General features: G+C 33.2%; 1 protein-coding gene across 1 annotated transcript; it reads right to left on the bottom strand.

Annotated features, from left to right (window-relative positions):
• Positions 1-15,131: 15,131 nt before the first annotated feature.
• On the bottom strand, positions 15,132-16,301 carry LOC111388503 (protein RADIALIS-like 1). The gene is made up of 2 exons (XM_023013236.1): positions 15,921-16,301; positions 15,132-15,321 (listed from the first exon to the last, which is right to left on the bottom strand). Exons 1-2 carry the CDS (start codon positions 16,160-16,162, stop codon positions 15,294-15,296), a joined length of 270 nt encoding a protein of 89 aa, XP_022869004.1. The 5' UTR covers positions 16,163-16,301; the 3' UTR covers positions 15,132-15,293.
• Positions 16,302-16,606: the final 305 nt, after the last annotated feature.

Raw genomic sequence — 16,606 nt, 5'->3', positions numbered from 1 at the left:
TCACATGGGTTTATCTTGGAGTCATGCAACGTCGAAAGAATCCGAACTAAAGGGAGATAACACGATTTTAGGACAGCGTCTTCTCAATTTTATATTATATTATTGTTGAATTATGTTTGTGTTGTTTAATTGATTATATTATGATAAATATCTACATACAAATCACCTATTTTCCCAACAATGTTAGTTTTAAGGACGGAAGAAATCCCAAAATTATGGGACTTTAATTGTATATTGTGATTGATTATATACCTTGTTCAAATAATAATTAGTTAGGCAAGTTTTTTCTTTCCTTTATTAGGAAATTATCTTCCTCGTAAGCCATCTTCATTGTAATATAAATTAATGTACATAGCATTGAATTGATTATGGAATAATATACACATGTTTATACATAATCTGGTATTTCTATCTTTATGTTATCAGAGCCTACATTTCGATAGCTTAACCATCCACGGCGGATTCCACCTTCAACAGCAAAGAATCAATCTCTGAAACATCTCAATTCGGAGTAGAGACAAGCTCTTCAATGGGGCTCCTATGGACTCGAAAACTCCTTTTTCTAACTCACAGTTGAGAGACTAAAAGGAAATTTTTTTTGAGAAAGGGCACAGTCAACAAAATTGGTGATCGTGAAAATGGGAAGCTGGGTTACCGTATCGATGAGACAAAAAGATCGGTGGATGCCGTCCTTCTTCAAAAGTGGAACTTTGAAAATTCCATGGTAACGGCCTGGCTCGTGAACTCTCCATGTCCCATGAAGCCTTCCATTAAGGAGACTTACCTCTTCCTTTCGACCGCAAGGGATGTATGGGACACCATGAAAGAGATATACTCTGATTTTGAAAGCGCATCACAGATTTTTGAAATCAAGACTCGCTTATGGCCAACAAAGCAGGGATCAAGGGAAGTTACAGAGCATTATATGAAGATGGTGAACATTCGGCAAGAACTCTATCTAAGCCTCGGGGAAAAATGGGAGTGCTTAGGTGATAGCAGCATATACAAAAAAGAAATTGGAAACGAAAGAGTGTATGAGTTCCTTGCTGCGTTGAACCATGAATAAAATGATGTTAAGAAGCCAGATTCTTGGCAAGCAACATTTGCTATCGATGCTAAAGTATTTGCAGAGGTCCGCTGAGAAGAAACGCGAAGGTAGATTTTATTGAAGGCCTGCGACTGGAGAGGGCGAGGTGTCGGTTTTTTTTGTTAAAGGTCAATAGCCTTTGTTTTTTTAAAGCTAATGGGCCTGCAAGTAATAGGTCTAGATCTTGTCCTCCATTTTCAAAAATTAATGGGCCAGAAATAGGATTTAGCTATGGGTCAAGATCTGGACCAACAATTGGAAATGGATCAGGAATGTCAGGCCTATCATTAAGGGGAATGTCAAATGGGTCAATTCATAATTAGCAATGGGGATGACCTTGCTATGAACATTGTCGCATGTTGGGACACAAAGAAGACACCTATTGAGAAATACATGGAAAGCCCGCATACTAGAGCCCAAGATAAAAAGGCTAAGAATCGAAAGTATCAAGCTGAGACAATGACTAATCCCTTTCAAAATGGTGCATTCAGTTTTGAGCAAATGGAGAAACTCTATCAAATGTTCTCTAGCCTCCAAACATCTAATCAGCTTTCTACTAAAAGTCCATCACGTTCATTGGCCCACAAAAGTAATTTCCTGAAAACTTTAAGCACTATCACACAATATAAAGTTCCCTGGATCATTGACTCGGCTGCGTTCGATCACATGACGGACTCTCACCATCTGTTTTCCATATATTTACCATGTGTTGATAACTTCAAAGTCAAAATTATAGATGTCTCATTCTCTTCAGTCGCAAGAAAAGGGAATATTCGAATCTCTCATTCAATAACCCTCGAATATGTTTTCCATGTCCCGAAACTATCTTGCAATCTGTTATCCATTAGTCAATTGATAAAAAATTTCAATTGTTCTGCTAATTTTCTCTCTCTCACAGTGTCCCATCATGGAACACGATTGATAGTACTAAAGAGTGTGAGGGACTCTATTACTTTGAAGAGGTTGATGTGAGTAAACAATGTCAATTTGCTGCTTGTGATTCTTCATTTGTTCCTAAGAATAGTGAAGTTTTATAATGGCATTATAGAAAGGGTTTCCTCAATTTTTAATATTTGAGACATGTATTTTCTTCTATACTTTCAAATAAAATTCATGATGACCATCATTGTGAAATTTGTGAACTCGTAAAACATCAACGCTCCTTATTCCCAATCTCTACATATAAACCTTCTAAACCATTCATTGTGATCTACAGTGACTTATGGGGACCTTCATGCACCCCTAATTGTATCCACATAAAATGGTTTATTATGTTTATCGACCATCATACTCGAATCTATTGGGTCTATTTGCTAAAAGACAAAATTGATGTTCGTTCAATATTTATCAATTTTCATTTAATGGTATAAACTTAATTCCAAACACGAATTCAAATTCTATACACAGACAATAACACATATATTTCAACAATACTCTAAACTGTCTTCAATAGAATGAAACAATTCCCCAGAGTTCTTGTGTTGATATATACCAGCAGAACGGGGTTGCCGAACAAAACAACAGATTTCTTCTTGAGGTTGCTTGTGCTATAATGTTTACTACAAATATACCCAAAATTTTTTGGGGAAATGCCATTTTGACATTGGCCTATCTCATAAACAGAATGCCAAGTCGCATCCTTACATTCAAATCTCCCCTTCAAAAATTTCAAAATTCTTTCCTAACTCTCATCTTAACTCAAACTTACCATTAAATGTGTTTGAATGTACAACCTTTGTCCATATATATTCTCATCATAGGAATAAACTAGATCCCTGTGTACTTAAAATATGTACTGATTGGATACTCACCTATACAAAAGGGCTATAAACGTTATGATACTACCACAAAAGGGTACTTGTCAGCTTTGACGTTAAATTCCTTGAGAAAATTCCTTATTTTCAAAGAACCTCTCTTCAAGTGGAGAATGTAAGTGAAGATTAGTTCTTGAAAATCGATCTATCTCCTCCATCTAAATCTATTCCAAACACAACAACCATCTTGTTCTAACATGCCATTTACAGAAGGTAAACTTAAACTCTGAGGTAGGTGAGAAAAACAACATGACAAAGAAATATTAGTTTACTCAAGAAAATCAAGATCAAGGTACAATGAAAACCTTACACCCAAAGCATTAAAAGAGTCAGAACCAATGATAGTTCCAGATCAGCATGAGACCTCTTTTCGAAACTTCCAACATGAATGTACTTATTGCTCTCATGAAATAAACCCGGTCATGTATAATATGAATACGAGTACCAAATTGCATTTTAAATGGTTAGATATGACTTGTTAATTGATAATAGTTTGATGTTATTATGAAATAGATTTCCAAAAATAACAAAAAAGGATGATTTGCAATTTACAAAATAAATGTTATAATTCTTACAAAATATATACAATCTTACAAAATATATACAAGTAATTAGCTATTATATCAAAATTAAAAAATTATAAATTTCATTTGGTTAGCAACTTTATAAGAAAAGACTTCATAAAAATAATTAATGATTAAATGGAATATTTATGAGAGTATATTTTGAATTAATGGTGTTTCTAAATCATATAGAATTTGATTTAAGAATGAGAGTTATGGAGGCACTCTTCCAATTGTTCTAGGCGTACCAAATTTACCTACGTGATTGAATTTTAATACAATCATGCTATAGAGACAGACTCAAAAACAGGGTAAAAAAAGGGTAGACACATGTCCAAGCATGATTGAACACTTTGACCTTGAGGTACAAAAATGCTGTAACATTTTAAAACCAAGTTCCTTAACTAGGACTTAAATTTATTTCTTTTTTTTGGCTATGAATTTTTTTTTACATTGTTAGGTGTTTGGTTGAGTTAAAACATACGATATGTTTCACAAAAAGGATTTTTACTCCTTTAGAGGAAAATGACTTCAAAATTTCAACAATAACCTATAGTTTTCAATGCAGAACCATGATTCCTAAGTCCATTACCATCATGGCCACTGCCAACAGCTACCACCACCTCCATCATCACTATAGTTATCCCCTGTACCGCTGTACCACGAGGTTTTAGCCATTGTTATCACCACCAGACACCACCATAATCAAGAAGACAAAAACCAGATTGCTACCACAACACAGCTTACACCCCTACCCTCTCAACTGGGTCACAGCACCCTATTTTTCCCCTTTTCTTTGTGATAAAAAAAAGAAAAAAAAAGTTTCTTTCAAAGAATAATATTATATATCACCATTGGTGATTAAAACCAATCTAGGTGGTAGTTACATTTACCAACTTATTATCCAATCAATAAAAATGCATCCAATCTCAATGGACGATAAGTTGGAAGGCCTCACTACCATCTAAGCATAGCCGGTCCTGGGATGAGGCATTTGAGGCCTTCGCCTCAAGCCTAAAACCAAAGGGGGCCTAATTTGGGCCTCCCCCCCCCCCCCCCCTTTTTTTTATGTGTAATAGTAACAGGTTTCTAGTGGTGTGCAATAAAAGCCATTCCACTGATCTTGTTGTGAAGAATATGCTCACTATGATTTTTGACTTGTGTACAAATAACAAGCTCAGTTTCAAACCATCAAACACCAATTCAATCCGATTGTTTAAACCCATCGGTGCTCACTATTGGTTGCCCAAATGCTAATGACCCAAAAAGGAATATGGTGACTGCAATTCACAAAGATGAAGAGATGAAAGGAAGCAAGGTCACACAACTCAGGATCACAAAGAAAGCAAGGAGACAGCTGCCTTAGTGATTTCTCTTTATTGCAATAACACGACTTCAACATGACGAAGGGGCCACATTTATACAACTAGGTTATCCACTAAATGGGCCAAGAAAGTAGAGCGGGTTAATTCAATTAAAAAGAGTATCATCCAACTAGTGAGTAGGTCATGAGTAACCATTAATCATAATGTTGCTTCAAAAACCCCAATTTGTTTTTGAATTGAACCAAACAATTGTGGTGTTGATTTCACATTTCAATCCTTGGCTGAATCCTATCAAATTAATCATTAAAATATCATTGGCCGTTGAAGATATATTTGATTTCAAAATTCCCCACACTTGTTAATAAAGTCAACACCAAATAGATAATTGGACACCCTAGTCAAATGTAGAATCTTGCTAAGGACCAACATACCCCATGTGGCAGTCTTCAATAGAAATTATATACTCTAAATGAAGTCAATCACAACAATTTCTGATTACATCAACCCAACATTAGGTGGGGCTGGTGCTCTTTTACAAATTCTCTTCATGGAATGGCCTCTGTATGTATCGCTGGAGGTTAGGTAGTGTGGTTCTTATTAAGATTTAATGTTTCATATTAAAAAAATAATCTTATAAGACAAATAGTCTAAATATTTATAAATTGAACTATATTTTAGTATTAAATACATATGAGATTTATCTCTTAAAATGCTTTCACAAAATGGTAATTTGCTTGAGCGTATCAATTTTAAAACTCGTGTACTCGTTTTAATCTTAATTAAATCGAAACTAACTGTCCATTTAAGATTAACGGGCCTCAAACGTGTGCTAAAACTTGTGGTCCCATTTTAATATCTCTATCTTGTTCAAAGTAGTATCACAAACTGTTACCTCTCAATTCATAGGTTTCAAGATTGTACTTTAAATAGATATACACTTGTCTTATTGTGGTTGGCACCTTAGTCACGTTGCAGAGATTCACAAGTGTATATACCTTTAGAAATTGGATAAGTGTGACACTATTCTTGCAAGAACTTATTGTTATTGTCACATCTTGTTTGAAAAGTTTCTTTTTGGGAGGTCGATAGTTGGCCCCTTACTCTTCAAGTTTCTTCCTTGCTCGAAATTGTACAGCTATTGTGCTTGACCCAAGCGATGTGCTTGCCAACATGGCCATTAACATGGAATGATACCATGTAAGCATGAAGTGTTATAATGTGGAGGAAAACAAAAAGAATCACCTTCTTTTCATCTATTAAGCAAAGCCAAACATGATCTTGATTGGGTAACAATATGGATTCAAAATTATGGTAGAAAAATATTGTACCTTTTAATTAGTGATTATTTAATGAACACCTGATTATAGTAGCACATGATATTTAACAAACATATTGTAATATTTAATGTGTATTTGATAATTGATACATGTACGAGACCCCTAATTAGCTAGTATTTAATTAAAGTAATGCTATTTATAACAAATGAAACATTATTCTAAGAGGCAGTGGAGCCACACTTCACAATTGGTAATAGACAGCATTAATGTGGATTTTGGGCTCCACTGATGTTGAACATCGCTCGTGACTAATGGCATTATTAATTGACACAGTATCGAGTGGTGGTAGTAATTTATTTTCGATAAAGTCCGATCCATAATTTGTTTTGGAAATCTTTATTTATTTATTTATTTTTTGGGTTGGTGATTTGATGAATTTTCTCTACTATCAAGTAATTACTTTCTCGAATGCATAATAATTTACTATCATATAAATGTTTTATAAGAAACTATTACTTAATCAATAGCCTTTAAGTAAGTCAAACTAACGTTAGGTCACGAGTCATGGGTACATCTATTGGTTTATATAATGGAACAACGCATTTTGCCGAATAAATCAAGAGTTTAATGTTTATTATTCTGGAGTGTTGACTCCATTGTCACCTATATTCCTACATGATTGAAGTACCCTACATTACTCTTTGTAGTTGTTGCACAAGAAATATATGATATTTACATTATATTGATATACATGGATAAGGAGACTAAAAATTTGGCTGGTATAAAATAATTATATATACATGTATTTAACAACTAAGGCCTCATTTGAGAGTGATTTTTTACCAAAAAAAATTGATTTTTTGACCGTTATTTCACTATTCCAATCATAATTTTTGACTTTTTATCTCACAGGTGACCCCTATTTTTTTTTTCTAACGGTCAAAAAATTAATTCTCAAAATCACTATCAAACATGCCCTAAGTTTAGCAAGACATGAATAAATAGTTAATAATTGAATCAAGATTTACTTTTCTTTTTTACGAGTCGTTCATTTTGAAGAATTAAATGGAGAGATGATAGGGTAAAAGTTGTAGAAGATAGAGAAAAAGTGCGGAAATAAACAAAGAAAATAAGCCAAATATGAGAAAGTGTGTGCAAAGTGAGGGTCCCTTGCCCATTATCTAAAGCACAATTCCAAAAAAAATCCGACCAAGTTGATGGATCCATCTTGACTAAAGTTTGAATTTTGATAAAAAGAGTTCGTAGTTGGCAGCCACATAATCAATACTTTAGCGTCTGCAATATTTCCCCAAATCATTCAATTATGTGTAACACTTGACTTTTCAATTTTGTACTTTATAAGCCAAGTCCCTACTATAGTACTTGTGATTTGTGTTTTCGAACAAACTGAAAAACTCAGACACAAAGAAGAAGGGTGAAAATATACAAGGAAAGTTTAAAGAGTAAATAAAAGAAGGATTTTGTTTATATAGACAAAAAGTCAGAAGAAGTAGCTGAAATGATGTGAATGGAAAATATTGGATAAAAAAGCTGACTCTAATTTAAACTGACAAATGATAGGATGTCATATGTTATTATGTAAGGTACTATTTAATTTTTGATGTATATGTAACATTGTCCATAAAAGAATGTCTATAAAGTGCTTAATATGTTTTAGTTCCAACAATTGAGTTCTTACAATTTCAGATTTATTATTATTATTATTATTATTATTATTATTATTATTATTATTATTATTATTATTATTATAAATTCAGAATCAAATTGGTCAATATGTTCTAATAATATTTAAGATTGTTTTTAAAATTTGGAATATGGTCTAGATCTTATTTAAAAAACTTCACTTTTTAATGTAATAAAATGAGAACGAATCGAGAACCCAATTCTTTTATCATTAATTTATCATTTTAGCTCTTTATACCAATGTAAATTTAATTAATTCATGGATTTTATTATAATGCACTCACCCACTTATAATCTTTTCTTTTTGGTTCTTAAAAAAATAAATAAATTAAATATTCACTAATTTGTTAAGGTATGAGAAAAAGTCATATAAATTGGACAGTACCGATCTACATTTGTTGGAGTCGAACCCTGTTCTCTACATTTGGTGCTTTCAAAATTTTAATCTTGGCAAAATCGTATTTATATGAAGCACGACTTAATAAGTGGTGACAACTTAATTGGATGACTAACACGTGGATTAATTCTGGATGGCGATTTGAGAGAGATGATCTTTTCTGTAGCGTTTCATGCTTAAAATCTATGATTTTATGTATAGGATAATGAGATCTTCCTTCGATCTGTAATATTATGTGTGGATAGTGAAGAAATCTGAGTGATCCCCCTGTTGTAACTTCGTGGTGATGTTCGAAGAGTTTGAGGGCTGAGATCTAAGTGAATATCTGTAGATCCATCACTATTCTTGATAGATAAGTTTCATTTTCATCTCTCTAAAAATATGTAATCCTTGTTGCCATTTTGGCTGTTTAGTGCAATCGAGCATAATCCAAATCTTTGGATGCTCAACGGGGGATGTAGGCGATAGAAGCGGTCACCGAACCTTTGGGGCTTAGTTCAAAATAATTCCTTTGTGTTCATTTTTTAATTTCCTGCATTTTTATTTCTGTTCGATTAAGGTTTTCTTGTTTCTTGAATTTAATATAATGTGATATTGCCTTTACAGTGGTATTAGAGCCACAAACTAAGGAGCAAGATACCTAGATCTTAGAGAAATTGGTGGACCTGCAAGAGTCTTGAATCTTTGGGACTGCTGAAAAAGCAGATTGAGGACAACTCGAGTTATTTAACTCGCTCAGTGAGATCTTTTCAATTTTCTGTATATTACCTTCCAGAAATTTGCGTTCTTGAACTTTCCCTTAATTTTTTGGTACACCGTTGAAACCTCATTGAGATTAATCTTTGTCCAGTGGCTTATGCGAGGCCCCTCGAATCTGAGATCAATCAAGTACGGGTGTGTACTTGGAGAATCTTGCTGGAGGGATCTGTGAAACCTTATATTAAATCTCTGTGATTGTTGTCTGTTAATTGATCTTGTCTGTTCTCTGTTAATACTGCAATAATTGTGAAATCATGTATTACTGTGTGTTCTACTGTGATTCCTAATTGACACAAAGTGGTACTTTTCACTCCCTGTTTAAACTGCTATAAGTTCTAGTTGACCTGTGTGTGATAAACTGTCTGCATCATGGCTACTGCTAAATTTGAAGCTAGTCAATTTGATGGTAAAATTGATTTTGATATGTAGAGTCAGAAAATGAAAGCAATTTTGATGCAAATGAAATGTTCCAAGGCTTTAGATGATTCATGGCATGAGGGTTTAGCACCTAATAAGAAATCCGAACTTGAAGAAATTGCTTGGAGTACAATATTTCTATATATGTCTGATTATGTGATCAGAGAAGTAGGTGAAACCACTATTGCCTCTAATCTTTGGGCTAAACTCAAGGCTAAGTATGAGACCAAAACCACTCCAAACAAATGTTTTCTTTTAAAACAATTCTTCTCTTTTAAAATGGATCCTGCAGTTGACTTAAAAGAAAATTTAAGTAAGTTTACAAAACCTAACCAAAACTTAACCAATTATGATGAAAAACTTTCAAAAGATCAATTGGCTGTAGTCTTGTTAAACTCCATAAGTGACAAGTATAAGGACATTAAAGTTGCCCTTGAATATGGCAGAGATGAACTCACACTTGATATTATAACCAATGCTTTAAGAAATAAAGCTTTAGAAATCAAGGATGAGTCAAGTAACAGTCACACTGAAACTAGTTTTCTAACTAAAGGAAAATCTTTTGAAAAACCTACACAAAATTTTAAGGTTTCAAAAGCAAATAAAAGATGGACTGACAAGAGTAAGACCGAGAATAACGTAAAAGGTAAAAAAATGCTATTATTGTGGCAAACTTTGTCATTTTGCAAAAGATTGTTTTAAAAAGAAAAATGATTCAAAAGAAAAAGGTTTTGGTGGAAGCAATGCCTTGGCCTATGATAAAACCAAAACTGAAAATGGTTTTATTTTAGTAAGTGCTGAAAAATGTCTAAGTGATGAATGGATACTTGGCTCAAGCCGCTCCTTTCACATGTGCCCCAACGAAAATTGTTTTACAAATCTAGAAAAAACTAAAGGGGACGTGTTATAATGGACAATAATTTTGCATGTAAGGTGAGTGGAATTGATACTGTCAAATTATTATTAGAAAATGGTAATGTTTTGTTCCTTGAGAACACAAGATATGTCTCAAATTTGAAAAGAAACTTAGTGTCCTTAGGAATATTAGATGACAAGGAGTTTAACATAATTATGGGTCAAGGACATATAAAAATTCCTAAGGAAAATGACTTGGTCACTTCTACCCCTAAGAGACATGGCCTTTATTGCCTGTATGCAAAACCTTTACTTGGATTAACTGCTTCTGTTGTGTCTGAAAAATTCACTTTGGCTAAATTGTGGCATGAAAGGCTTGGTCATATTGGTAAAAATGGTTTGAATATCCTGCAATCAAAAAGTGTTTTTAGAAAACATAATCTTAGTGACTTTGGCTCCTGTGAACACTGTATTTTAGGAAAACAAGTTAAACTTCCTCTTCAAACTGGAATTCATAAATCCAAACAAAAACTTGAGTATCTGTATGCTGATTTGTGGGGTCCTGCTTCTGTATCTACCTTGACTGGTTTCAAATATTTTTTGCTAATAGTTGATGATTTTTCAAGGAAAATCTGGGTTCATCTATTAAAGTCAAAAGATGAGACATTTTCTTTTTTTAAGAACTGGAAAACTCATGTTGAGAATCAGTTTGATCTTAAAATAAAATATTTAAGAACTGATAATGGTTTGAAATTTTGCAATCATGAATTTGATAATCTTTGTAAAGAATATGGCATCATGAGACACCAAATTGTTCTAAACACACCACAACAAAATGGAATGGTTGAAAGAATGAATAGAATTGTGTTGAATAAAGTTAGATGTATGCTTTTAAGTTCTGGACTGCCTAAGATTTTTTGGGGTGAAGCAGTTAAGACTGCAGCTTATTTGATTAATAGGAGTCCTGCTAGTGTTTTAAACTTTGTTGTTTTTGAATCTGTGTGGTCAAATAGTTCTGTAAATTACTCTTATCTGGAAGTATTTGGCTGTGTTGTTTATACTCATCAAAATGTTGGTAAATTAGAACCAAGATCATTAAATTGTGTCTTCTTGGGTTATGATGAACATGTTAAAGGGTATAGACTATGGGTTAAATCTAAAAAAGGCTATCGGGTAATAATTAGAAAGGACGTAATATATAATGAATCCTTGATGCCATGTCTTGGAAGGAAAAGAGAATGTTTTGACTGAAAAAGATGTTCAATTTGAGGTAGAGCATTCCTACAGTAACCAGAACATTTCTGTGTCTACTGCAGAGGAAAATGAAAATGAAAAACATGTTATTTTACCTAAAACTAAAATTGAAATTGAACATGTTGAAGTGGCTGATTCTGCAGCTCTTCCCTTTGATGAGTATCAACTCACAAGAGATAGGGAAATGAGGCAAATTAGATTCTCCACCAGATTTGATTGTGACATCTTTGTATCTTTATTTACCTACCAAGACCTCATTCTTCAAAAGAAAATAAGCCAAATTCTTTTGAAGAAGCCATAAAATGTAAAGAAAGCACAAAGTGGAAGATGGCCATGGAAGATGAAATGTTTTCACTTCTTAAAAATAAAACATAGATTTTAGTTGACAAGCCCAAAGGACAAAAAATAATTGATTGCAAGTGGATTTATAAGATAAAATTCGGGAAAGGTGACAATAAAAATGTTAGATACAAAGCTAGACTTGTAGCAAAGGGTTTCACACAAAAATATGGTGTGGATTATACTGAAACTTTTTCTCCTATTGCTAAGTATGTCACCATTAGATGTTTGCTTGCACTTATTACACAATTTAAGTGGGAACTTGATCAACTTGATGTTAAGACTGCTTTCATGTATGAGGAATTAGATAAAACAATATACATGAAACAACATGTTGGTTTTGAGAAAGGTGATCCTGAAAACACTGTTTATTTGTTAAAGAAATCCTTGTATGACCTAAAGCAAGCACCTAAGCAGTGGTACAAAAGGTTTGACACTTTTGTCCTAAAACTTGGATTTAAAAGAAGCCAATATGATACTTGCTTGAACTGCGAAGGTAATTGAGTTAAAAACTCATTATATCTGGTCCTTTATGTGGATGAAATGTTGTTGGTTAGTTCTGATAAATCAGAAATTGATGATGTTAAATCAAAATTAAATTCTGATAAATCAGAAATTGATGATATTAAATCAAAGTTAAATTCTGAGTTTGATATGAAAGATCTTGGTGTTGCTAAAAGAATATTGGGCATGCAGATTTGGAGAAGTAAGGATAAAGATATGTCGTTTTTGAATCAATGTGATTATATGTCTAAAATCTTGAAAAAAATTCAACATGTATGATTGTAAGCTTGTGACATTGTCTCTTGCTAGTCATTTTAGGTTGTCTTCTAAATTCTGTCCTAAATTTGAAGATGAATATGCTAGAATGTCAAAAATTCCATATGCTAATGTGATTGGTTCTGTGATGTATTTGATGATATGCACCAAACCTGATATTGCATATAGTATTAACATTTTAAGTAGATTTATAAGTAATCCTGGTGAAGAACACTGACATGCTTTGAAGTGGTTATTAAGATATCTTAAGAGATCATCAAATTTAGGCTTAATGTTTAAATCAGATAAAAATGGGATAAGTTTGAAAGGGTATACTAACTCTGATTTTGCTGGCAATAGAGATAATAAAAAATCAACCTTATCTTATTTTTATACACCGTGTGTTACTGTCATTAGTTGGAAATCTCAACTTCGGAAAGTTGTGGCTCTATCCTCAACTGAGGCAAAATACATAGCTGCAACTGATGCTATTAAAGAGGGGATTTGGTTGAATGGTTTACTGTATGAAATGGGTTTTGAAGATAATCATACTGTGTTATTTTCTGATAATCAAAGTGCAATTCACCTTAGTAAAAATCTTATGTTTCATGATAGCTCAAAACATATTGATGTTAAGTATCACTTTATAAGAGATATAATTTCAAAAAGGTGATATTAAGATTGAAAAAATTTGTAGTCAGTTTAATCCTTCGGATGTAGGGACTAAAGTGATTCCTTTAAATAAATTTTTAAACTGCTTGAAAGTTTTATCCGTTGATTCTTTGTGAATACATGTACAAGTACTTGGAGCAAATGAAAGAGACATAAGATCATGCTTCTGGATGTACTAATAGTCGTTGGAGTCGAATCTTGTTCTCTACATTTAGTGCTTTCAGAATTTAAATCTTGGCAAAATTGTGTTTATATGAAGCACGACTTAATAAGTGGTGACAACTTAATTGGATGACTAACACGTGGATTAATTTTGGATGTTGGATGGAGCCGGTTCATCTGCCCTTCTTTAAAAATCCAGAGTCTTCTGGAATGCCTAACTTTTCACTCTTGGTTCATTTCGTCTCTAGGGTTTTCAGAGAGAGAAAAATGGCAATTTGAGAGAGATAATCTTTTCTATAGCGTTTCATGCTTAAATCTCTGATTTTATGTATAGAATAGTGAGATCTTCCTTCGATTTGTAATATTCTGTGTGGATAATGAAGAAATCTGAGTGATTTCTTTGTTGTAACTTCGTGGTGATATTCGAAGAGTTTGAGAGCTAAGATTTAAGTGAATCTCTGCAAATCCATCACTATTCTTGAGAAATAAGTCTCATTTTCATCTCTCTGAACAATCTGTAATCCTTGTTGCCATTTTGGCTGTTTAGTGCAACCGAGCATAACCCAAATCTTTGTATGCTCAACGGGGGATATAGGCATTAGCAGCGGTAGTCGAACCTCCAGGGCTTAGGCCGAAATAATTCCTTTGTGTTCATTTTTTAATTTCCTGCATTTTTATTTCTGTTCGATTAAGGTTTTCTTGTTTCTTAAATTTAATATCTTGTGATCCTGCCTTTACAATATCTAATGCAGTCTTTGGGAAGCGGTGTTGCATAGGGCTTGCCTAAGGAGTTAGGAAGCTTTCCAAGAATGAAGACAATAATTCGAGTCTATTTGATTAGAAAACATTTGGGCTGAAGGGAATAGTATCAAGCATTAACATTGTCATAATTTAAGTAAATTGAGAGGGAGGTATCTCATTATCATGTATCTGGCGATGTTGAAACTTTATGAACTTGATATTTTAGATGTTAATTTTACTATATATTAAATAAAGCATCATTTGGAGATAGGGAAGACCTGTTATAAAATTATGATTCCTAATCAAAAGATGTCTATTAGCGTCACTTGAATTTTTCTTTCTAAGTTTACTGTAAGGAGCATACATGGTGAGTAGTTAGCAAATCCGAGACCATAACTCCAAGTTGTCTCATCGAAGAATAGCCTACATGAAGGTATAACTTATGTAATCATAACTTCTTCATTTTGAACGTCTTTGTGATGTCCCCATTCTGTTGAAATTGGATGATTTGCGAGGAAGTCTATCAAAGCTTGTACTTGAATGACCTTTTGTGAAATGAATTTGATGACAAACTCTTTTGAGAAGAGAAAACCTTTTGATTTCTTCATCTTGTTCTTGATCATCGAGGCTTAATACTCGGATTAAAAGTTTTAATTCCAAGTCGAGAAGATGTATATTATCTATGAGAAGATTCTTGAGGAGCTTGTGTATTCTCAACAACTTGAGTAGATATGGAAGAATCCTCATTTAACGTTCGAAAGACAGATGTTTTACCTTTTGTATCTGCTATTATGGAAGATTCTTATAGATGACATCTCCTATAGTCCAACCTTTATGGGTGGGGCCTTGAGCTGATCTTTCGTATTGTTCTTATTCTATTTAGATTTAAAAAAAAAAAAAAAATTCTCTCCTGACCAATTCAATGTGAACCGTTAAATGATCCAACATGAATTTTCAGATCGAATACCAACAAGCATTATATAAAAAAATTTAAAATTGCGAGGGCTGTCAAACCATGGTGCACGTGCAAATTATATTATACATTTTGAAACAAAAGTACATTACACTCAATAAGACCTAGCCACACATACAGTACCACACACTACATTTATGCGACTGCATTCTTAAAGATCGTCAGACGGTAATTTGGTATTTGCCATGAATGTACTCACTGTAGCTTAGGATTCCTCGTAAGCCTGTTACAGAAAAATTTAGGTCAAGGAATACACTAGTTGAAAAACGAAATTCCAAATGAATACATATGATCCTTAACAGTGTTTTAAAGGTTTAACTTGCTATTACAGTAGTGAAAAATCTTAGTTCATGTATCGTCGTATGTGTTTGTGTAACACGTTTGAAAATGAAAATTTACTTAAAACTAGTTTAATTAACTTTTAAGATTTGCCAAACATGATGCACATGGTTTGATCTAACACGAATAGGATTAGATTTCATCAGATTTCTTTTGTTAAGGGATAAAATCGCACGTTGAATAAAGATGAAACATAGACCAATTTATAAGGCATTGTACTACTTCTCTTAATAAAGTTGACTTTTTAAGATGGAACTTCAAATCTTAGTATCTTTAATGGACATGAATAGATTATATCAGGGACCTTAATCAATAATTTTCTCATTTAATTTTCTCATTTGGTTGCAGTACTGGAAAACACTAACTGTATAAAACTTATTTTGAATCCTGTACAGTGATGTTCAATCTAGCATACTGAACATGCAATGAGTGAATGAAGTGACGAAAAATGAATCATGTTTCGTTTGAGGGACAATGCATTACCTCTGTCCTCTGCCGTTGCATATGTTTCCGTAATTGGGCAAAGGTATTTGATCAGTTTCTATTTTGAAGATATCCTTCTCTAGGACCTTATAGTGTCTCATTACTTCCTCTACTGTTTTGCTCCCTACTGCTCTGGCTATCTTAAGAAACCGGTCAGGAGTGTCCTCGGAATACATTGCCAAAGCATCCTCGAATCGCTTGTTTTCTCCATGTGTCCAGGAGGATGAACAACGTGATGTCATTACTTACCAAGTCAAAATTTAGATTATCTCGGAGCAAGAAGAGATTCAAAAGCTCGAAAAAACTATCCGAAAAAGGAGGAAAGGGAGATTAGAGAAAATAATACAAGTTAAGACGAAGGTTTTGGTTGGAGATTTCTATAAAAACTCCTTATATATATATAGGGAAGAAAAGTTGTGGGGGTGGGTTGGGTTCGGAGGTGCAAGTTGAAAGAATATATATTTTATCTGTCGAAGGGAGGCATATATAAGATGTGATTCGAGGAGCCACAACATGAGTTAGGACTATTGGAAGATAGAATTTAAATAAATATCTTATTGGCAGGTATTCTAAAGAATTTTTTTTTTTTTTCCAAACCATTTTCAATCACGTGCTCTCTTAGTAAAATAATTTTGTACGTGGATTCTTAAATTTTCCTATTTTTTTAACTACACAACCTATAAAAA

The sequence above is a fragment of the Olea europaea genome, unplaced genomic scaffold, assembly GCF_002742605.1.
Source record: "Olea europaea var. sylvestris unplaced genomic scaffold, O_europaea_v1 scaffold502, whole genome shotgun sequence".
Classification (NCBI taxonomy): domain Eukaryota; kingdom Viridiplantae; phylum Streptophyta; class Magnoliopsida; order Lamiales; family Oleaceae; genus Olea; species Olea europaea.
The sequence above is the reverse complement of the archived record's forward strand: the minus strand, read 5'-3'. Positions and strand labels throughout refer to the sequence as shown.

Excerpts from the sequence above, each read along its gene's own strand:
- LOC111388503 (XM_023013236.1), bottom strand. The coding sequence starts at position 16,162 with ATGACATCACGTTGTTCATCCTCCTGGACACATGGAGAAAACAAGCGA. Across the intron at positions 15,322-15,920 it reads TGCAACGGCAGAGGACAGAG|GCTTACGAGGAATCCTAAGC; the intron begins GTAATGCATTGT and ends TTTCTGTAACAG.